This window comes from Lagenorhynchus albirostris, chromosome 7 (genome assembly GCF_949774975.1).
Source record: "Lagenorhynchus albirostris chromosome 7, mLagAlb1.1, whole genome shotgun sequence".
Taxonomy (NCBI): domain Eukaryota; kingdom Metazoa; phylum Chordata; class Mammalia; order Artiodactyla; family Delphinidae; genus Lagenorhynchus; species Lagenorhynchus albirostris.
Genome location: NC_083101.1, coordinates 51,177,878 through 51,202,815, shown reverse-complemented (window position 1 = coordinate 51,202,815; position 24,938 = coordinate 51,177,878). Strand labels below are relative to the sequence as shown.

Genomic DNA, 24,938 nt, shown 5'->3' with positions numbered 1-24,938 from the left:
GAGAACCAAGGGCTCCCTTCTGGGGCTCTAGGGACACAAGCCCAGAGGGGAGAGTGAGTGTGGCAGCATGTAACACCTCAGTGTCAGTGTCCCCCAGAAAAGCTACCTCACATGAGGCCCCAGCCCACCAGATTACTATACCAAACACAAGACTCTTTTTCTTGAAGGTATGGAAGAACTTCAACACAAAGTTTGCACAGATTGCTTGTTCAACTCTGTTTCTTTTTTTTTTTAATTTATAGAGGAACAGAAAATAACTTTTTAATATACTTTACATGGAGGCGACAGAATGGAATTAGAAATATTTCAGTTTATTTATAAACAATAATACTATCAACAGAAGTTAAGCTTGGAAATATTTATTTCCCCAGAGACTGCCACACTTTTGAAACAATAATTTCTCTGCCATAAAACAAATTTGAATATTTTAAAAATGACAGATAGGCACCATAAAAGATCTCCTGTCAAAAATACCCTTCTTGGGCTTCCCTGGTGGCACAGTGGTTAAGAATCCGCCTGCCAGTGCAGGGGACACGGGTTGAAGCCCTGGTCTGGGAAGATCCCACATGCCGTGGAGCAACTAAGCCCATGCGCCGTAACTACTGAGCCTGCGCTCTAGAGCCCACAAGGCACAATTACTGAGCCCGTGTGCCACAACTACTGAAGCCCATGTGCCTAGAGCCCGAGCTCCGAAACAAGAGAAGTCACCGCAATGAGAAGCCCGCGCACTGCAACGAAGAGTAGCCCCCGCTCGCTGCAACTAGAGAAACCCCGTGTGTAGCAACGAAGAACCAAAGCAGCCAAAAATAAATTAATTAAATAAATTTTTAAAAAATACCCTTCTTGATTAAAAGATTAGAAAATTCATGTAAATTCTACAGGCTCATTAACTTGCCGTATTTGATTAATTTTCAAATTGTGGAAGCAGTGAAAAGACATAAAATAACAATTCATAATGTTTCTCCAGCTGACAAAGAGACATTAAAAAACAAACAGCATAGCCAGGACATGGAAGCAACCCAAGTGTCCATCGACAGATTAATGGATAAAGAAGATGTGGCACATATATACAATGGAATATTACTCAGCCATAAAAAGAAACGAAATTGAGTTATTTGTAGTGAGGTGGATGGACCTAGAGTCTGTCATACAGAGTAAAGTAAGTCAGAAAGAGAAAAACAAATACCATATGCTAACACATACATATGGAATCTAAAAAAAAAAATGGTCATGAAGAACGGGAATAAAGACGCAGACCTACTAGAGAATGGACTTGAGGACATGGGGAGGGGGAAGGGTAAGCTGAGGCAAAGTGAGAGAGTGGCATGTACATATATACACTACCAAATGTAAAACCGATAGCTAGTGGGAAGCAGCTGCATAGCACAGGGAGATCAGCTTTGTGACCACCTAAAGGGGTGGGATAGGGAGGGTGAGAGGGAGGGAGACGCAAGAGGGAAGAGATATGGGGATATATGTATATATATAGCTGATTTACTTTGTTATAAAGCAGAAACTAACATACCATTGTAAAGCAATTATACTCCGATAAAGATGTTAAAAAGAAAGAAAGAGAGAAAATATAAAACAAACAGCAAATTCAAATTAATAGTATGATAAATAAGGAAATGTACTTCTTTCTATACATCAGGTGTGAATGACAATTTATGCAGTATTATATTCTATTTTGGTTGTAAGTATAAAAATATTTTTATTAAGCATCAAAAGGAAAATATTCAGGTCATATAAAACCTTTTAAACACTCAATATTCACATGTGATCTTCAATGCCAATTAGGAGACACTAAATTGAATGCTCAAAGAGAAAAAATACTGGTAAATTTCATTTTTTTCTGTGGCACCTCCATCTAGTTTATCTAACTTACTTGGATTTGTTGAAGGTCTTATTTTAAAACTGGTAAATTACCTGTGAATTACATGTCCACAATCTTGGGATTCCACAGCAAGACCACTTAGAAAAGTGGAATCATTTTATATGTATATTCTAAAGGTTTCAAATATATATTTGTCCTTCCTTCCACCATAAGAAAGAATCCCTTAAGTATTCCTACAGTCCATTTCCTCTGCCTCTCCTGCCTCTGTCAGATAAAAAGTAGGTCAAAAAACCACATTTTTTTGTGTGCCCTTTTTAGTTGTTTTGTTTGCTTGCCTAAATTGTCTGAAAAATCATCTCAAAGTCCCATATCCCTTGGTCTAGTGAGTTTGAAGTTTTAACATCCACATCTTGGTGCTAGCCAACGAATACTGGCTTCTCTGCCAATGACCTGGAATTGTGTAGGTATCAGAGATATTTGGGAAAGTGCCTGATACTTTGCAACAGAGTAGATGCTTCAAGATATCAGTTTCTTTCTTTAGTCACAGCAGTACAGCAAATGGAGCCAACCTATGGTAGCGAGTAGGGTAGGGTCAGCCTCACTGGGGTCCTATGGAGAGAACCCTTCAGTTTCTTCACTGTTTTTCAAGATGCCTAATGATTTCGTCATTAGAGATGTATTATAAATACTTTGAGAGCTGCCTTTTTTAAAAAAGCAAGTGCCCTGGAAGGCTAAATTACCCATGCTGTTAGCTAAGGATGGCCTACTACGCTGTACACAGCAGGCTGAGTGAGGCCTTAGGGGCCTAGGACCTGAAGTCAGCCATCAGCAAAGCAGCCTTAGAAGGTGGGTGACCTAGAATGATAATCTGATGTGGGCAAAACAAATGGCCAGCAGTCAGAAAACCCAGGTGTCTTATGACTTGGATCCAGAGGTCTGCCCTGCCCCTGGACAGCCCTTCCATCAGCTCCCTTGGAGGGATGCACCTGCCCCCAAGAACTCAGTGAGGCAGCAGCCAGCCATCTTCAAAATTCACTGGCCCACCTGTCATAAGTGACCATAGATGGACTGGGAAGAAAACACGAGTAGGGCCTTCAGGGGCTATGGTGGGGAAGCACCTCCAATAATTTTGAACTTCAATCCTCCACAGCTAGTAGCTAACATTAGACTTGAGAGGAGTGATGGAATTCTGTGGAGGAACCCTGAAGACCTGGGAACGGCTGGCCACATAAATTAGTTTATTAATTCTTTAATAAATATTTATTAAACATCTACTATATGCTAGGAGTTATGCTAAGCTCTAAACGTTGGAAAGTTAGCAAAACCTACCCTTCTGAAGCCTCCAGTCTACTAGGGGCAGGTGGGGCGGCAGGGGCACGAAATAAACAATCATACAAATTTAGGATTACAAATGCTAGAAAGGAGAAGAGAGTGTTCTGTGTGTATGAAAGGGGGAGATTGTGATGTACCGTGTATTTCTTTCTTTTTTTTTTTTTGGTGGTACGCGGGCCTCTCACTGTTGTGGCCTCTCCCGTTGCGGAGCACAGGCTCCGGACGCGCAGGCTCAGCGGCCATGGCTCACGGGCCCAGCCGCTCCGCGGCATGTGGGATCTTCCCGGACCGGGGCACGAACCCGTGTCCCCTGCATCAGCAGGCGGACTCTCAACCACTGGGCCACTAGGGAAGCCCCCGTGTATTTCTATCTGTGGACAGTGGTGAAAAAACTTTGAAAGCTAATATTAAAGACCAAGTTAAGATTTTGGAGTAGTAGGTACCACAGATCATCTTTGAGGATGGATGATGGAGTTGTGGAGAAAAAGGGGGGCTGTGGACCAAGCAGTCCCTTTCACTGACATACTCTTCCAGAGGGTAAGATGGAAAATACTTTTGCTGTCAGAGTCGTCTAGATTTGGGCAATGAGATAAATGAAATAACTCCATCCCCCTCCCCCACTCCCTCCACACACCCCATTTCATCTGGAGCCATTTGAGGCCTCTGGGGAAGGGTAGGGAAGAAAGAAAAACAGCTCTGCAGTTGGGAACACAGCTGTTGTTCAAACTAGGGCACCCTGAGAATCTTGACATTAAACAAAGCACGCATCAACTAGTAAATATTGAATTGTCAGGGGATCAATCAGATCTTTCTTCTTGGGATCTGAAACTTGAATTTCACTGGTAGTAGAGACTAGAACCCAAGTCTGATCCCCAGGGTGGCATCTCTTTCTCCACACTATGACATTTTCCCAGAGAATGAACACAGCAGTTGACTCTCCATCTGTGGATGTGGTGCAGTTCATACGTCAGCAGCACTCGGGGATGGGAATGGTCACTGGTTTGAAGGGGTCAGATGTGAATGGAGCTGTGTTTGTTACACCGAAACATAAAGAGGTCTCCCCACACCTCCCAACACCCCAAACATTCTCTCCTCTAAAACTCAAGTTTCATCCATTATACCACTGAGCTAATTAAGCCCCTGAGTCTGGGCAGTGATTTTAGTGGATTGTTTCTAGTTGTTTTTTGTGTGTGTGTGTTTTTTTTTTTTGCGGTACGCGGGCCTCTCACTGTTGTGGCCTCTCCCGTTGCGGAGCACAGGCTCTGGACGTGCAGGCTCAGCGGCCATGGCTCACGGGCCCAGCCGCTCCACGGCACGTGGGATCTTCCCGGACCGGGGTACGAACCCGTGTCCCCTGCATCGGCAGGTGGACTCTCAACCACTGCGCCACCAGGGAAGCCCTGTTTCTAGTTTTGATAATATGGATAATATGGAAAAAATAAAAGACTCTTCAGTTTGAAAATGCACCTTTGTTCATAGCTAATTTCAGAGAAAAAAAATCAAGTCTGTTTTGGTCCACTCTAATGGAAAGATAGAAAAAAGTCCATAAAATCATATTCAAGTTGTGATGAAGAGACACCAGCACAGGATTTTCAGATGCTGTAAGGCTACCTCTAGTTGTGTCTGGAGTGGACACAGTCCGTCTCTCTTAGAAGTTAATCCTCTGACTCGTCTGAGGCGAAACAAAACACATTATGGCTTGTGGAAAAAACAATCTTAACAAATTCCATGGCAAGGTCACGATGAAAACTTATTTCAGCAAGAAAGGTGGCTTGCTGGCAGCAATGCTTGGCAGTAACAAGAAGCAAGCAGTGAAGAACATGGGTTTGGTCTCAGCTAGACCTGTGTTTCCACCACAGCTTTACTATTTATATCCTTGGGAAAACTGTATATCCTCACAGCCTCAGTTTCCAAATCTACATCCTTGGGATAATAAGAACACCCTGAACCTTTTAGGCTGTTATGAGAATTATACAAGGTAACACATGTGAAGGACATGGTACAAGTGCTCAAAAAATGCAAGAATTCATTTTTAAAAATAATAGTCATTGATCATATTGTGTCTATCTCTTTCCTTCTGATGTGACAAGAAATATACCACTGATTTCTCAGTTTCTCATTGACAGTCTTCCTCTGTCAGTGAAGACAAATTATACAGTTGATCTGTCTACTTCTCAGTAAAACAGAATTTTGAAAAAGTCATAGTTAAGTTGCTGTCATTTGTTATTGGCTTGGGTCCCAAATTTCTTCTCAAGGACAGTCTGGGACCTGGCATTCATCCTTTTGAGTGGATCTAGTGGGGGAAGGATTTATAAACAAACAAAGTCATGTTAGCTCTGAAAGGGATTTTAGAAATCATCTATTATAACTCCATCTTGAAGAAACTGAGACCTGGAAAGTTGAAATGTATGAATTCTTCTAAGGCCGTGCGGGGTGTGTGTAGCAGCCCAGGACAGCTGTGTTCAGGCAAAAGAAAACCTGAATCATCAGGACTACTTGATATGAAGGCTCAGGCTGCCTTTCTCTGCAGAGGAGCAGCTGCTATTTAACTCTGCTCAGAAAACAAAACAATTCCTTTAATATGGAATAAGTAATTTGCTCATTTCTTAATCGCAAATGAGAATTCAACTATTTATACCAAATCACTTTCCTTTTCCAAAGGAGAAGAGGAAAGAGAAATTAACATTTATCAAACACCTATATGGTAATTTCTGCATAGTCTCATTTAATTCTCATAACAACCCTATAGGAGAGTACATTATCTTTCTTTATAATAGATAAAGAAGTTGAGGCCCAGAGAAGTTAAGTAGCTTGCTCACACTAGTTAGGAAGTGGTAAAATGGGCATTTGGAGCCTGGTGTGACTCAAGTATTCAGGTTCGTTTCAAAATGACTTAGTGTCTTCATAAACCCTCACCTTGTGTTATTCTTCTTAACAGTGATTAACACCACCTGACGTTATATTATGTATTGATCTGAGCATTTATTATCTGTTTCCACCATTAGAACCTAACTTCTATGAGGGTAGGGTCTTTCAACAGCCCCAAAGTCTAAAATAGAGTCTGGCACATAGTAAGTGCTCAACAAATATTTGTCATATGAATGGATGGATGAATGAATGAATTAGTTATTAATGACTTAATAAGGGGACACAATAGAAAATTAAATAGATAAATGTAAATAGTACATAACTCTGGCAATAAGAAAGAATTTGTATGTAATAAATTAATAGTTTTTCTAGGTGAACTTACACTTCTATATAACTTTACTCTCTTTGAGAAAATATACATTTAACTGTCTTAAAAGGGACAGTTTATAGATTCCTGGTTATAGCTGGAAATGTTGGTATTTATTATGAGGAGAGCCTCAAATAGGACTAAGATTATCCAGAAAAGCATTTATTTTTAACAACTGAGGCCACAAGGAAACCTAATGAATTAATATTATTTGTCCAAATCAGATTTACCTGCAGGTTCACTGACTCAACCATAATAATGGCTTCAGTTCAAACTTTTGAGGTTGATTTTTTTTAATGTCATATATAAAAGACTGACCTTACCAGTTATACTTATTTGAAAACAAACCATCTTTCAATAACTTTTCCCACGAATTAAGGCAAAGTTCAGGGATGCTATGTTTTTCAAATATTTTTAAACTTCACTTTAAAGACAGATGTCACACAAAACCTTCCAGAAGGACAACAATATAAAGGAAATATTTCTCTCTCCCTCTCTCTCTCTCTCTCTCTGTCTCTCTCTCTCTATATATATATACAAACGGATACCTGTGAGTCTGTGATTTGATTGCTAGCATTTATCCTGAGGAATAATTAAAGTTGTAAGTAAATTTGAATGCATAAATTTATTTAGTGAAGTGCTGTTTCTAGTGGTGAATAACTGGAAATAAATGTAGATCAAAAGAGAATTAGTTAAATAAATTATGAACTAGCCTCACAATGGAATATTATGCATTCATTTAGAAGTGTAATGCAAAAATATTTAGTGACATGAAAAGTTGTTCATTATATATTTTTAAATAAAAAAGCAGTATATAAGCATGCTTCTAATTCCGTAAAAAAGATGCATGTATTTGTGTGTATCTGAAAACTATATATATCAAGCTATTAAAAGTGATTAACTTTAGATTAAAAAACTAGAAATAATTTTCATTTAAGAATTGTTTGTGGGACTTCCCTGGTGGCGCAGTGGTTAAGAATCTGCCTGCCAATGCAGGGGACACGGGTTCAAGCCCTGGTCTGGGAAGATCCCACATGCCGTGGAGCAACTAAGCCCATGCGCCACAACTGCTGAGCCTGTGCTCTAGAGCCCGCAAGCCACAACTACTGAGCCCACGAGCCACAACTACTGAGCCTGCCCTCTAGAGCCTGAGAGCCACAAATACTGAGCCCGTGCACCTAGAGCCCATGCTCCGCAACAAGAGAAGCCACTGCAATGAGAAGTCCACGCACCGCAGCGAAGAGTAGCCCCCTGCTCAGCGCAACTAGAGAAAGCCCGTGCGCAGCAACGATGACCCAATGCAGCCAAAAAATAAATAAATTAATTAAAAAAAAGAATTGTTTGCTATGTGCACTTCTGCTTTTTCCATAATTCACAAATACAGCTTTTGTAATAAAAAGCCATTTTTCATTTTAGGAAAGGATAGGAAGCATGTCTGTAGGTCTCCAGTCTCTAACTACCGTTGCTACTCTTCAGGATGAACCACTTCTCCTCAATGGTTCTGTTTTTTCAACATTTTATTTCTTTCCCATCTCTCATATAAACATTCCTGGTGATCACATGACATGCTTTACCTAAGTGACTCTACCAAATTCCCTCTATAGTCTTATACAACTTCCAAGATTTTCTATAAAGAGTTACTTTTTGGGGAAAAAGTACATGTAAATGAGTTGAACCCTTATTTTATGTTGCTGTTGCTGTTTTTAACATTTCTCCATCTCTCGTTTCCAGTGTATTTTACTTCGTCCATATGTGTTTTATTTTTCTTTTCTGAGGCCCTGTGTGACCAAGTGTGAGACCCTGTGCCAGGTGTATGACATATGTCACCTCATCGACTGATCACAGAAACACGGCACCTATTCCCATTTTATAGATGTTTTATTAAAATGCGTGCAGTGCTCTCTGATTTATGTGGCATTTTCACAGATACTATTTCATTTGACCCTGTTGATGTTGGTATTATTAATATTTCTGTCTTACAGATGAGAAAACTAAGACTCGGGGAAGTTAAAGAACTTCTGAAAAATGCTCCTGTTGGGAATCAGTGGGGTTGGGACAGGAATCTGACTTGTTTGCCTCCTCCTATCCTGACTCAAAGGTTTAACCTGTTTTCTCTCTGTGGTGAGAGCTCTGTGGGTTGTTGTTATTATTATTATTACTACAACTGTCAACATGAATAAGGAAGACTGATTTCACAGATTATTAAAATGATTAAAAGGCAAAAAAACAAGAGAATTCAACTGACCCAAAGGGAACCAGTCACGAAAAGTAAAGTGACTCAGCTTCTCATCAGAGTTCTCCTGTCACAGAGGGGAGATTGGACTATGACATTGTTACTCCTCAGTGGGAATGCAAAGTTTTAGAATGCTTCTTTCTCTAACATCCGAAACATCTTATTTCCTGTCAAGTGAAATATTAATTCTAAGTTAATCACTCAAAAGCTTTAAAAATATCTTCATCTTGTGGTTTTTCCTAAAGTGTGTTAAAACTGATTGTTCTCAGGAAAAAAAAATGGCTGAGCAACTTGGCTCCTTGTCAATCTGCAGAGTTTCCAATAAGTATACAGCTGTACATAGCACTTCTGGTGTCCTTGACTGCAATTAGATTTAAAATAAATTTTTTTTTAACTATCAGTCACCTGCCTTAAAAGGATAATTATGCCTTGTATTCTTATTATCTCCTCCTAGAATCTCAGGTGCTTTCAGCATTTGCTTAAATGGCTTTTATCTATCCACCAAACACACAGCAAACCAGTCCTACACATGCATTTATTGAATTTTGTTAATGGCTCCTCCTTTGTGATTGGGACCCTGTAGCAGAGATGGCTAGTTGACCCCCAAAGATTCATGCTCCCCTTTTGCAGTGAAGATTTGTTGCTGGAAAGTAGCTGCTGGACAAGAACTCTCTTCCCCAGCCTTCCTTGCACATCAATGGACTTGTAAGTAGTCCTTATCAATGGGATGTGAGTGGAAGTGATGTGTACCACTTTTGAGTTGAGGTATTTAAGAACTGGAGGCACAATATTTCATTCTCTTTTCCTCCTGGCCAACAGCTGAATGTTATCAGAAAAACCTGAAAGTTTTTCTGATGGCAGAGCCATAAGGTGGAAGCAGCCTGGGTCCCTGAGTCACTGCTTGGAGGAGAGCCACCTGACCTGCATCAGACTGTGACATGAATATGAAATAAGATTTTGTTGGCTTAATCCACCGAGGTCTTGGGATTATTTGTTACAACAGCTAATTTAATACTAGACCTATAAGCCTGGATATCCCTCCTCATTAGGCCAGGGTCCTGGAATTAGATGAGCTTGAATGTGCTACAAGTATTAATGGGATGGAAGCACCATGTTGCCACAATGGAAGTTCTGTCACTAATTTGTCCCCAGAGCAACTGCTGGGAGCAATGGCAAAGACCATTAAGTTGCTCATCAATAGACATTATCCCCTTCCTTCTAACTCAACCCTAGTTTTGTTGGAGGTGGCAATGTGCCGGGCTAATAAAAACTATATTTGCCAACCTCTCTTATAAGTAGAGTAACAGATCTGGTCAATGAGGTATATAGCAAATGTCACTGTGGGAGTTTCTGGGAAAGTTCCTGAAAAGAGAGCAAAGTTCGCTGACATGCCTCTTTGGCCTTTCCTCTTCTTTCTGTCTTCAATATTCTTTCAATGAGTAAAATTTCAAGAGCCATCTTCTGACTATGAGGATGAGAGCCACACACTAAAGATGGTGGAACACAAAGACACAAGGAACCTGGGTCTCCAGTGGTATTTTGGACTAAGACACCAAGTCTAAACTGCCAACCACTGGAATTCTTCCTACTCAAGAAAACTAAGTAAACCCCTGATTTATTTAAGCCACTGTTTAGTGGGATTGTCTGTTCCTTGAAGCAGCTAAAAGCAATCCTAACTCACAAAAGGGAGAACCTTCTGAGAAAGACCACAGCACATACCTTCCTAACAGGTTGATCTCTCTGCTTCTCTGCACCATTCTTTTCTTCTACTCTCATTAATTCTTCCCAGGCCAGAACATACACTGGACCAGAGCAGTCACTGAATTTCTAAGCCCATTTGGTAACTCTTGAGGATAAAGAGCTCACTGGCCCTTTTCCTAGTCATTTAATTTAGTCTCAAATCCTGCTCCTTTGAATGACACATAGCAATTTTCAAGCACCTTCCTTCTCTGATATCCTCAAACTGCTGCTTCATCTCTGGACAAGAGAGCTCTGCAATCTGGGCTCCATCAACGTCATTATGGGATTTAAGAGAAACCCAAGAAGTTATTGTTTATTCACTTGCGTCCAGGCAGGACTGTGATTAGCTCTTGCGGATATATAGCTGTCTTCCATGGGCCAAAAAAGTCTCTCACAAAGCATTACTCATTGGTAACTTTGAAGGAGTTGATTTAATCTGTTCTCAGTTTCTCTGCCAGTGAAATGGGTATTGTGATCTGAACAGAGAATGACAAGACCTTTGGCTTAAATATGTGCAATCTGAAATGGGATATGATCACTTTTTTTGTTGGGGGCTGTAATAGAATAAAATGGACAAATATTTTGCAGCTCCTCCCATCAAGAGACTTAGTCTACTTCCCTACCCCTTGAAGCTGGGTTGCCTTGTGACTTGCTTTGACCAAGGAATGTGATGTAAGTAATGTTGTAGGAGCTCTAGACTAAGCCTCAAGGAGCCTTGCAGCTTCCATCTTCATCCTCTTAGAATGTCCCCTCTACCATGTAAGGAATATGGAGCCGACTTCTGAAGGAAAAGAGACCATGTGCAGAGAGACAGCCAGCCCCCCAGGGCCCTGGACTTGTGAGTAAGGCCATCTTAGATGCTCCAGTTTCAGTCCAGCCACCAGGGAATTGCAGCCACATGATGCCCACAGCAGGACCGGCAGAACCAAACTGCTGAGCCCAACCCAAACTGCCAACCCACAGAATCATGAGAAACACTGAACTGCTGTTGCTTTAAGTGAATAAACTTTGAGGTACTCTATTAGTTTCCTAGGGATGCCATAAGAAATTGTCATGAGCCTGGTGGCCTAAAACAACAGAAATTTATTCTCACGCTGTTCTGGAAGCCAGAGGTCCAAAATCAAGGTGTCAGCAGGACCTGCTCCCTCTAAAGGCTCTAGGGAAGAATCTTTCCTTGCTCTTCTAGCTTCTGGGGGTTGCTGGCAGACCTTGGTGTTCCTTGGCTTGTGGTGACATAACTGCATTCTCTGCCTGTCTTCACATGGCCTCCTCTCTGTGTGGCTCTGTGTCTCTTCTCATAAGGACACCAGTGATTGGATTTAGGGTCCACCCTAATCCAGTGTGACCTCATCTTAACTTGATTACATTTGCAAAAATCTTATTTACGAAGTAAGATGACGTTCACAAAGACTTAGGAATCTTTTCGAGGGGACACAACTCAATGCACAACATGTGGTTTGTTTAACATGTAGCTAATACTGGTACTCTTTCTATCATTTTTGTACTTCAAACGTATGAAGATAAATGTAAAGAAAATAAAACAGAAAGGATAACCATGTTCTTAAAGATACTATATGACAGTGCCACTGAGTTTCAAAATCTCCCAGGAAGAAAATATCTAAGTTGACTATCTTAATTACTGTTAGTGCCAAGCAAAATTTATGATATATTAGACAGTATCAGGTATTTTAAATGTCTTTAGTCACATGTAAGACTTATTTTATAGGGGGAAAAAAACAACAACTGCATGCTTTCTCTCTGAGATGAAAGAATCCTGTTAGCATTGCGTGTGATATTTGTGTGAAAGTCAAAGCCTTGTTAGAGCCTCTGGTTACCGCTGCCCCACTTCTCCTCTGCTTGATCCAAACTTTTGAAAGGAGTGGTCTCTACCAACTTCCTCCATTTCCTCTGCATTGACTCCCTTCATAACCTGTGAAATCTGACTTCCTTCCCCACAGCTCCACTAAAACTGCTGTCTCAGAGGTTCACACTGATCACCATCGAGTCAAATCGGATGCCTCTTTCTTTGTCCTCATAATTTTGCATCTGACCTGTTTAACTGACCTGTTTAACTGCCCTGTTACCTCCCTTTTCTGATACCACTCCAGTCTGCCACATCTTAGTCAAATTCTTCCTCCTCTCCGTATAGCTCTTCTCTTGCACCAACTAGCAGTGACCCTCTAGGCCCATTCCTTTTCTCTTCCCAGTCTACGTCCCTACTTAGAAAATGTGTCCATTCTTCATTCCCAGCCCCATCGTATCGATGACTTCCTAATCAATATTTTCCATCCTGACCTATCATTTAAGCCGCAAGCCTTGTATCTCAAACTGCCCACTAGAAATGTTGTATATTTTATGCTCATCTGTACTAGTCAGGGTAGGCTTGGTTTTGCTGTGCTAACAAATAATCCCAAAATCTTAGTGGCCTATAAAAACAAAGACTTCCAGAGAGCAGTTGTGGCTCTGCTCTGTCTCTACGCTAGGACACAGGTTGACAGATCAGCCTCTGTCTGGAACATTGCTGGTTGTATAGAAAAGGAAGCAATGATATGACCAAGGGCAGCCAGCTCTGAAAGCACACCTCAAAGTGACCACATCACTTTCAACAAGGTGAAAAGTAAACTCCTCTGACAGGGAGGGAGAGCAAATATATGGAAATGTGAAATCTACTATATTCTCTTAAACAAAACTCTACAAGAGAAGTACAAAATCATCCTCCTTAAACCAACCCAAGGTCCTAATTTTCATAATTTCTCATTGGCATCCTCTTTATCCAATTTCCCCAGGAGGGAAATCTTTGTGTTAGCTCTTTTATAAACTTTAGTTTTCCCAATTACAAAAACACTCTTTGAAGAAAACTTGTCAAATATACATCCACACACATCGCATACAAGGAAACAAAAAATCACCAATAATCCTAACATCCAGGTATTATCCAACACTTACCACATGTTAGCACGTGTCCCTCTGCTCACCTTCCTATCACATGTATCAATCTATTTAATCTCTGTAGGGAGACACACACATATTTCCTTTTCCATAAAAAAGATACCATACTATACAAATAGCTTTGTGGCTGTTAAAAAACTTACTAAGATTACTCTAATAGTTTCTTTCTCCCCATTATTTTAAAATATCCTCTATGTGGTAATGATGTGCAAATTTAAATATCCAGCTTTGACCTCTCCCCTGAGCCCCAGATTCCCGAATAAAACTACGTAGTAGGTAATTCCAGGGCTTCCCTGGTGGCGCAGTGGTTGAGAGTCCGCCTGCCGATGCAGAGGACACGGGTTCGTGCCCCGGTCCGGGAAGATCCCACATGCCACGGAGCGGCTGGGCCCGTGAGCCGTGGTCGCTGAGCCTGCGTGTCCGGAGCCTGTGCTCCACAACGGGAGATGCCGCAGCAATGAGAGGCCCGCGTACCGCAAAAAAAAAAACAAAAAACAAAAAAAAACACAAAAATCTATGTAATAGGTAATTCCAGTTGAATTTCTAATATGCATCTTAGTATGTCCCCAATTAAACTCCTGATTCAGCCTGAAAGCCTATTCTTCATCCGGCCTTTTTTATCTGTTAAAAGCATCAACATCCACACATAACTCTAACCTGAGAGACATTTTGATTCCTCTTTTTCTCATTGTTCTCCATGCCACATCTAATCCATCAACCCAATTTCCAAAATATGTCTCAGAGCTGACGGCTTCTCTCCCTCTTTTCTCGGCTCTCCAGTCCTGCCACAGTCACCTTTCCCCTGGACCCTGTACTACCTCTCACCTGGCCTTGCTTCTGCTCATTTCTTCTCCATAGCGGAGCCAGAGTGATCCTCTAAACACAGAGGTCAATCACATCGTGCCTCTGCTCTCAAAACCTTCCCATTGCACTTGGAATAACATTTGAACATTTTCCTCGGCTTCTAAGGACTTTTTTTTTTTTTTTTTTTTTTTTTTTTGCGATACGCGGGCCTCTCACTGTTGTGGCCCCTCCCGTTGTGGAGCACAGGCTCCGGACGCGCAGGCTCAGCGGCCATGGCTCACGGGCCCAGCCGCTCCGCGGCATGTGGGATCTTCCCAGACCGGGGCACGAACCCGTGTCCCCTGCATCGGCAGGCGGACTCTCAACCACTGCGCCACCAGGGAAGCCCTAAGTGCCTTTTTGTGATTTCGTTTCTGCCTACTTTTCTCTTCATCTCTACCACTCCCCACCCCCACCCCCCCTCACTCACTCTATCCAGACACACTGGCTCTCTTTTCTTCCAACACATCAGCCTTACTTTTGCCCTGGGTATGGCACTTGCTAACTAACTCCCCTGCCTGGTCCTGGCCGGAGCTCATCTCCTTAGGGATGCCTTCCTTGACCATTCCATCTTAAGGTATCCACACACCTGACATGGCCCTTTTTACATTCTCTAAATACATAGCACCATATCTTACCTGCTATTTCCTTTTCATTTCCTGGTTTATTTCTTTATTGTCTTCCCATTGGAAAAATGACTTCTTTCAGGACAAGAACCTTGTCTGCTTATTCACTGCTCTATCCTCACCTCTTAGAACACACACTGCCAGGCACATAGTTGACTACAATCAATATGCATGAAATCAGCCAGTGAATGAATATTTAGTTGTTTCTCAAGTCCAGCTGATTCCCCTTGAAGTATCTGTTGACGCAGACCCTTTGCTTTCCATGCTCATTAACGCCAGCCTAATCCCAGACATCACCTCACGTCGGAATGACTGCAACTGCCTCCTTACCCCTGTCGTGGAGCCCCCTCGAACCCATTCTTCGCACTATACCAGTTTCATCTGTCAATCACCTCCCTGTCCTTCAGGCCTGGCTGAGGCCTCACCCCCTCACCCTCTAGGGCTGCTACTCCTTCCTTCCCCTCTGAGTTATGTCAACATTTCATTCCTGCCCTTAACCCTCACCTGGCCATGCAAGCAAACACCATCTCTTGTGTTCACTTATGTGAATCTGCTCACTCCAGCTGAATTCTGGGGGCATAAACTTGTTGTTTTGGGGGTTTGGGTTTTTTTTTGTTTGTTTCTCATAATGCCTAGAGAGAATCATAGGCAATCAAAAAATTCATGTGAGTTGAATGAAATTATTGGGTAGAGAATAAGATACAATAGGCAAATTGGAGACATATACACACTACTGTATATAAAATAGATAACTAATAATAACCTATTGCAGAACATAGGGAACTCTACCCAATACTCTGTAATGGCCTATATGAGAAAAGAATCCAGAAAAGGGTGGATATATGTATACGTATAACTGATTCACTTTGCTGTACAGCAGAAACTAACACAACATTGTAAATCAACTATATTCCAATAAAGGTTAATTTTAAAAAATAGGCAAATTGGATACCCCTTCTAAAGGGATACTGTGAGAACAGGTAGTGATTTAGAATGAAAGAGTAAAATACCAGTAGGTAAAGCAAACCAGAGGCAATCCTGTTCACATAGAGAACAGAAGGCCAGCATTGCCTTGAAACAACGCTTACGGTAAATAGCAGGATAAAGTGCATTTTTAGTGGACTTTGAACCCAAGTTTTTCTACGAGCAAAAGGGAAAGGGGATGGTCATTCTGGTGTAAATTACTGCATGAGGACAAAAAGCACCCCTAACCCTAACAACCCAGGGCCTCAGGGGAGTAACTTCTTGATGAGACCCCAAGTTCTCTTGAGTGTTCAGAGGACACAGCACAGAACTGACTACAGAGAACTCAAACAGCTCCAACAAAGAAGATGTCTGCTGTGTGCTGAGTATTGCCCTGTGTAGCAACAAGGCAAAGCAGAGATTTGGGGAAAAACATTTCTATCCATGGCCTTTCTTCCCAGTTTGCCTCATTTGAGGTGTGGTACAATAGAGGAACTACATCTCCCTGATCAAACAGGGGAGAATCAGCCCAACCATGCAGTTTTACCAAGCCCCAAATATCCCCATAAGGATTTTACATTTGGTAGTGTCTATATTGCACAACTATTTTAATCCCTAAAGAATGACTTCAGAGGTCATACAGGGATCTGGGAGAGAAGCTGAATAGGAAGAAGTAAGAGACATTGAAGAGAAGGGGTCAAGATTTCTAATACAGTCTTAAAAGAATGATAAAACCAGGCGGGGGTGTGAATGTGAGGAAATGAGAACTTGTAGGGCCACTGGCAGGAGTGTAAATAGGTATAACTTTTCTGGGAAGCAACTTGGCCATGTGTAGCAAAAGCTTGAAAAATGTTTCTTTCCTTTAAGCAAGCAATGCCACTTCTAGAAATTTTAAGGGAGTATTTGCACTAACACATAAAGATATATACATAAAAGTGTTCATCAAGCTCTGTACATTATTATAAAAAAATTAGAAACTATCCTAAGGCCCAATCATAGAGAATTAATTCAATAAGTCACTGTATATCTAATCAACACAATTTTATACAGCCTATGTAAATTACAATGTAGCTCTACATGGATGAACATGGAGAGTTCATATTTTTAAATTTAAAAAATACAGCATAAAACATGTGCAATGTGATCTCATTTTTCTAAAAGTGGAAAGATGTACATCCAAATATTAAGAGCTATAACTTATGGGTAATAGAAATTTTTGCTTGCTGTACTTTCCTACTTTTAATGATGAACATGGATGAAAGAACAGAATGTGGATGAAACACTGGTTCTGCCATTGCCATTTCTGCTTTTCTGATCCTGCATCTGATCTAAACACAGTGGGACATAACATAATGGTCTTATACCCTAGGCCAACTTTGCCAGTTTGTTTGATTTCAGCGCACCCTGCACGGATGCCTTCCTATATTACTTTCAGAGATATCATTCTGTTTTTATTCTGCGTACCCCCAAGTTGTCAATATAGCAAACTATACTACTAAAGTGCAAACTCTAGAAGCACGGGGACCACCACTTAACCACAACTGCATAAACTCTGTTGTAATTTCCTAGAGCCTAGAGAACCTTTATAGCTGCTGATTGGTAATAAATTAGACTGAACATTCTTGGGAAAAGGAATAGCACATTCCTGTTGCTTTAGCCACTGATTATTGACCAAAACATGAATAAGCACCTGGTGTTTACCACTGAAAAGAACTAAGCACTCTTTTTTCTTAGCTTCCTCCAGCAAGAAGTCTGAGTAGTCACATCCCTGTCTGTTACAGAGGATGGAAGGTTGAGGTGTTTTTAACATCATCTCATTCCATCACTAGCTCTGTGTGGAGAGTGGAGATGTGAGACCTGGTCCCCTGAACTCTTCCTCTCTCCCTAGGTAACCACATGACATAATTATATTTTCTTTGCCATGCAGAAGTAAACACTGACTTTACATGTACATGTGAATTGTCAGAGCTCAAAGAACTCCAATTGAAAAGCTCACCCTGGCAGAAGGTTCTTTCTATTGTACTAGATGACTGAAGTTCAAGTGGAGCTTTTCCAAGAATCCAAAAATAAAATGATTCTGAATGTGAAAGACCAAAATTCTGAGTTCAATTGCCTGAAGCCTCTTCTCGTGGTTTTTGGTCTAGAACACGTCCGATGAATGAAGCAATTTCTGAAAGCAACCACATCCTGCTCTGCCATCACTACTAAAGAATAGCACTGTTTCACTGCAGACGTGCATGTAGACATATGAATACATATATTTTATGCTTGCATCATTTTTGCAGACAAAATTAGCAAACACTTCTCAGGAACAGCTCAGTGCCTTCTTCTTGTTCTGGTCTTTATGCCGAAAATTATTGGGACTGTTCTTTTTTTATTGAAGTATACTTGATTTACAATGTCATGTTATGATCTCATTACATTGTCAATGTCAATGTCACTTTGTACACTGGGGACGCGGGTTCGTGCTCTGGGAAGATTCCACATGCCGCGCGGAGCGGCTGGGCCCGTGAGCCATGGCCGCTGAGCCTGCGCATCCGGAGCCTGTGCTCCGCAACGGGAGAGGCCACAACAGTGAGAGGCCCGCGTACCGCAAAAATAAAAAAAAGTGAGACAGTAGCATGGTGTATAGTGGTTTAGGGAGAGGATTCTGAAGCAAGGCTGCCTGCATTTGAATAACAGCTCTGGTCTTAGCTCTTTGTGACTTTGGACAATTTTCATAAGTCCTTAGTGCCCAGTTTTTCCATCTGTAAAATGGAGATAGTAATTGTTCCTACATCACAGGGGTGAATGAGTTATGATATGCATAGACCCATACCTGCCGTACAGTAAGAATTATACAAGCATAAGTCATTATTATTTACCCCTTTCAATCCTTAATGTCCAGAGGATCATTAATATTTTTTCTACATTGTGCATTTTTCCTCTCTTTACCCAAGGTCCTTACATTACTTTAATATTTGATCTAGTTCTATATCCTGTGTTTGAAAGAAACTAAGATTTTGTTTAATGAATTTTCAGAATAGTAATAATAATTTTTATAACACACGAAAGCCCTAAACGCTACTAAGAAAGGTAGTTGATAAGACTTGGCGCTCATACAAGGAATGTATTATGACACTTAATGCAGCAGTGCCTGAATTCCCCAATGCAAACATAATTATGAACTGCTTAATTCAGATGTAGTCTTTCCTCTGCGCACAGGAAGTTAGTGACAATTAAACTGAAACAAAGACAAATATCTAACACTTATAAGAAATTAAACTTTACTCTTCCAGCTTAGAAAAATTCAGCGGTAGATCTTTTCTCTTGTATCTCCCCAAGCTGTGGGTTCTAAAGAGATGTTCAACTATAACACATCATACGATCACATCATACAATTACACTTGGTGCTCAAAATGAAACAAAAAAAAAATCCTATGATGATTTCCAACACATGGAAATTTAGGTTTCATAAGAATATGAAAGAGCCAGGGCAATCATGGGGGAATGGGCACTGGTGGGCATTCCCAGGTTCCTCCTTCACTTTGGTCCTGCCCCTAGACTGGGCAATGCTGCTTGCAGGAAGCCAAAGAATTTGGGAACAATGAGGAACATTCTTTTCCTACTGTGAGGTAGTCTGCTCACTCTTTCTTTAGGCTGGTATGGGCAGAACTCAGCTTTTTACAAGTAAAATTTTTAATATATCAGATATGAGTATTTCCTTTATAGGAAGCACATTGATTTAACCCCACAAACATTTTTTAATGACAGTTTGTATCATTCAGGGTAGAAAGGTGAAAAATATGCTGAATGTACTGATGGCTATATTTGCAACATTGCCTTACTTTTTTAAGCTGATCTATTTTAAAAAAAGAATAGTACATAGGCATGCAAGGGAAAATATTTTCTTTCCCAACTTCAAAACTGCAAAACATCACAGTTTGTTTACATGTTAAACACTGATCAGAACAATTTGCAATGCTGCTACTGAAAGGTTTTTTTTTTTTAATTACTTACTTACTTGCTTTTAAAGGAAATTCTTAATAAATGTGGATCAAAATAGCACATGCCCAATTAAGAACAGTCTTTGGAGCAGTTTGTAATCCCAGCTCTGCGTCTGATGTTTGCATGGCCTTGAACAAATTACATGGCCTGTGCAACTGCATCTCCAAGCTTCATTTTCTTCTTCTGTATGAGACATCAGGTGAGTCTCATAGGGTTTTTGTAAGAATCTAACAATATAATCTGTTAAGCACATAATACAGTGTCTAGGACATACTAAATGATCAATAAATGGTGCACTTTAATATTATCTTAATACTAGGTATGCCCTTATTAATCCATTCCTTTGAACAATAATTTCTGCCAAGCTCCTCTGCATAACTCTCTACACAGTACACAAAATGCTTCCAAAGGGAAAACAGAACCCCCTAAACAGGAATATCCAATCCTTACTTTTGCCTGAGGATTAGGGAACATTTTAAATTTTATTTAACTTGAGGGGGGCCTTTCTTGGTCAGATTGCATCATGCATTCTGTTCCACTGGGTGTGTCTGGTATCCTCAGCACAGAGATGGAAGACATATGAGCAAGAACTTCAACCCCAAGGGGGCTCCAACCTGCTACTGGCATCATTGTTCCCAGCCCATTGGTCCCTGCACAGGAAGTTCTCCAGCTTCAGCTTTCCTTCCTACCTTTCTTTCTTAGAATCTTCAAGTTGGTGGCAATGGAGATGATGACGACAATGATGAAGCTGATAGTAATGTGGATGAAGCCAGCTACCATTTATTTAACATTTATTCTGAGCCAGGCACTCTAAGCACTTTGTATATATTATTTCACTTAATCGTCTCAACATACGAGGTAGGTATTGATACGATGAATATCTCCATTCAACATATAAAAACTCAAAGTTTAGAGAGGTTAAATAGCATGCCCAGTGTCACACAGTTAGTCTGGTGCAGAGAGCCAATCGGTAAGCAGATGTGATTCCAGCCAGGGCCTTTATTCTTTTTTTTTTTTTTAGAATCTTTGTTTTTATTTCAGTTTTGATTATCTTGTTTCGTTGGATTAATAGACTAGTATTTGTCATGGTTACACAGGTCTTATTGGTTTTTTAAATTAATTTTTATTGGAATATAGTTGACTTACAATGTTATGTTAGTTTCTACTGTACAGCAAAATGAATCAGCCATACATATACATATATTCCCCCTTTTTTGGACTTCCTTCCCATCCAGGTCACCACAGAGCACTGAGTAGAGTTCCCTGTGCTGTACAGTATGTTCTCATTCATTATCTATTTTATACATAGTATCAACAGTGTATATGTGTCAATCCCAATCTCCCAATTCCTCCCACCCTCCCACTTACCCCTCGGTATCCATACATTTGTTCTCTATGTGTCTCTATTTCTGCTTTGCAAATAGGATCATCCATACCATTTTAAGTAAGTCAGAAAGGGCCTTTATTCTGAACCCCCAGGCTACACCAACCCCACTGCTGCTTTCAAGACTGCCTTGTAGGGATCAGTGCAGGTTCTACTGCTCTCCTCAGATTGATTCCACCCAACCCCAAGGCTCTAACACATTTCTGTCAGTCATACCACCTGACCTGAAATTCACAGAGACAGAAGAGCAGCAGCTATGACAAGTGGTACATGCATCAGGAACTTCAGTTTGATTTCCCTCAGCCCCCAAACCAACTGCCCCTCCTGCATGGCAACAGGCATGAAACCCGATGCAGAAAAAAATCCCCATAGGGAAATCCCTGATATACTTTATGCCTTTTGACTACTACCTTTCGGCCTCCAACATTAATACACAGTACACAATAATAATTAAACTCATTTTAAAGATGAAGAAATAGTAAGGTAAGAGAAATGGTTTGCTCACAGCTACACAACAGGTGGAAATAAAAAGGCCAGTAAAGCTCAATATGCCCTCTGCAAGACCTTACCACCTCATTATTCCGGGCTTCTAATTCCCCGTGGCTGAAACCTCTTCACAGTCTAGCAGCACAAAAATGGACTGTGGAACTAGCCTTTCACAGGCTCGGCTAAAAGAAGACTAACTAATCCTAGAGCAATGAGGGTAGTAAAATAATAAGTTGACCCTTCAGGATGAATTTCATATTATCTTTTAACCAGACAGTCTAGATTTCTCAGGGCACGACAAAAATGTCTCCAAACACTTCTCGGCAGTTTTCAGTGGAGGAAAAACTGCAGTTAAAGCACCTTTAGTGAGAGCAGTAGATGTGCTTGCATTTAGTTTGTGCAATTTTCATTATGAATTGGATGGTGGGTTGGATCTATGTCCTTAGTTCTTTGCTGGAGTGCTAGAAATGTAAAAATGTCAGCCACAGGCCATTCCTTTTTGTTTATTTAAACGGAGAATTTAAAAAATCACTTTTTCCACTTCATGGCTCCTTTGGACCAGAGAATAAAAATAGCGATGTCAGTAGGAGCCAAACTTTTTTCTGGAAAAATAAAACGAGAGGGGAAAGCGTCCTCCTCAGAACAACCGAAATCTTGAAGCAGCTGCCTCAAAGCAAAACTCTCCTCATTTCAACCACTTCTTCTCTCGCCCCTTCTCGGAGCAGCCTCAAAGCAAGGCGCAGTTTATGAGAAACTCCGTGGCGTGCCCAGCACTGCTAACCGGGCGTCCTTCCCACTACCCGGGCCCGGCCACCTGTCAACCCCGAGGGCGGCGCGGGCGAGGCGGGGCTGGGGACGTGGCTCCGGGAAGAGGCACTGGTGACAGGACCATCAAGGGGACTGGGATTCTCGGGGAGGAGCTGGCTGAGCCCAGCCCTCGAGCCATCCCGCGCTCAACTGCCCCACCGCAGCCGCCTCGAGGCCCCGGGCCCCCCGCCGTGTCTCGGGCGCCACCCCTCCCCGCGGACTCCCTGGGACTCTGGCGGCGGCAACCTCCACCCCCACCCCTTGGAGCTGCCCAGGCGCCGCACTCCACCAGCTGGGGCGGTGCGGCCGCGAGTCCACCGCGGGGCGCCTCTTACCTGTTGATCTTGAGCGCGAACGCGCGGCGCTCTGCGCTCGGCAGCGTGGCCATGGCGCGCCGGCGGCTCTTCGGCCTCTAGGGTCTCGTGAGGCGCCCAGCGGGGGCCCGGTGCGCCGCAGGGCTGCAGCAGCACGTGCCGAGCTGGACGCGAGCCTCATCTGTCAGTCGCAGCTGGAAACTTCCGCATTTCCACCTTCAGCGCTGAAATCACCCCGGGGGAGGGCCCAACCTCAGAGCTGCGGCGGCCAGCCCTGCCACCCGGCGCCCGGCCCGGCGCCCAGGGAGCGGAGAGCGAGGAGGGTGTGGACCCACCGCGGAATTGCCCTCCGGATGCTCGGACCGCCGGCGCGCTTCTTCCCGGGGCCCTGACCTCAGGCAGAAAGGAGCTCGGGCGGATGACCCGGCGACCACTGAGCGAGGCCGGAAACTCCATCTGCCCGAAGCTGCGAGGCTGCCAAAGGCCTGTGGGCAAGAGCTGGGAACGCGCGCCTTCCGCCCGCCCCGCACAGCTGGCGCGAGGTCGGGAAACCAACCCTGGAATTCTTTGCGCCAGGCCTTGTTAAGTGTTCGCACCATGCCCTGGAGCAGGCAGCTTAAATTTAACAAGAAGAAGGAAAAAAAAAAAGTTGGTGGAAACTTCAAGAGACATACCAACTTTCGCAAACGGTATGTCCGTCATCCTTATTGGGGTGACTTTAAATAAATACGAGTCCATGCAAGGAATAAACAATTTTTTTTAAACCTGGAGATAAATGCTTTTCTCTGGAGAAACAGTGCACAGCACTTTCCTGTGATTCAAGCATATGCTGCAACCCTGTTTATTTCAGCTTCAGACCGAGAAGTGTATGAAGAAGTCCAGCCCCAAACTCAAGAAAAATATCAGAAAAGTCCCAGTGCTCACTGGAGTGGAAAAGTCTCTGTTTACCGACTTGCTCTAAGTTTTACTCTGCTAGAGCACTCCGTATGTAATGCCTCTGTTTGTCAACTGACCCTTAAAAAAAATACGAAATCGAGATACGTTTGGTTCAAAGCTGCACTACTGTCCAGTAGGTAGCCACTACCCACATGTGGCTATGGACCACTTGAAATTATAGTTAGTCTGAATTGAGATGTGCTGTGTAAAATTCGCACCGAACTTTGAACACAGTACAGACTGCCTTTCTTTCTCTGGTTTCAGCTTGCTCAGGTAGTTTAGTAATTCTTCAGAGCTGGTTAGGTAACTCTCCTCCCCCTCCCCACTTCAAGTATCAATGGCTTTAAGCATAGTATAAGGCACAGGTCATAAGTGAGACATTACATAGACTATGAAACGAGACCCAAAGAAAAGAAAACTTTTTGAAATGTGGAGTTTCTGACTTTCAAAATTCTCCCAGGTATGTTTACCACACTGGAATTTATAAGCAAAGATGTACATAGAAAAATACTAAGAGAACAATTCAATACCTCTTCAAACTGGGAACAAATAGATGATTTGTAGAAAATTGTTTTACACTAGAATCTTCAGTCTACCGTGTACTAAGTCAGCCTTTCGGATGGGCTTCTCTTAGTTTCTGAATGATGGTGACATACACTTTCATACAGAGCAAAATATATTGTTGTCCACACAAACATAAATAAAATGTAATGAGAGTATCTCAAATTTTCAGAATTTGCAATTAAGGAAAACTTTTGTGTGTGGGGGGGAGGGGGGAGGAATCTTAAAGTCTCCCATCTTATGTCAGCTTATGCTGCATTCAACTCATTCACCTTAGCATTTGGTACGTAACTATGAAAGTAAAGCCAGCATCATTATCCTCCATCCCATCAATTCCTTAGTTAGAAATGATGGTTAGAAATGACTCCAGATTTCCTTAACAGCCTTTTGGTAATTCACCATGAGTGTTATCCACTAAATTAGGCAAATGCCTATTTTTAAATATTCTATCTGCTCTTGGGTACAGTCACAGATCTCTGGCAAACTTCAAAAATAGCTAAGTGCCTTGCTTCATTTCTCACTCCCTCCTATTTCCCTCTAGGGCTTCTTTCCTAATTGCCACTCTGTCCAAAGCCCACTCTGAAAGGCTTCCTTCTTTCCACACCATGTGACATCTCTAGACCTTCCTCTTTCTCTGCATCTTTGTGTCATTTGATTTTGTTTCTCACCTTTATAAAATTCCTCCCTTCTATGACAGACCTTATATCA

General features: G+C 41.9%; 1 protein-coding gene across 1 annotated transcript in view; it reads right to left on the bottom strand.

The window, feature by feature from the left end:
* The window catches only part of DOCK8 (dedicator of cytokinesis 8), a 223,446-nt gene extending 200,349 nt beyond the window's left edge, over window positions 1-23,097 (bottom strand). Inside the window, exon 1 of the mRNA XM_060155013.1 lies at window positions 22,755-23,097. Coding sequence (XP_060010996.1) covers window positions 22,755-22,807 — 53 coding nt within the window. The 5' untranslated portion in view covers window positions 22,808-23,097. The remainder of the gene's footprint in view (window positions 1-22,754) is intronic.
* Window positions 23,098-24,938: the final 1,841 nt, after the last annotated feature.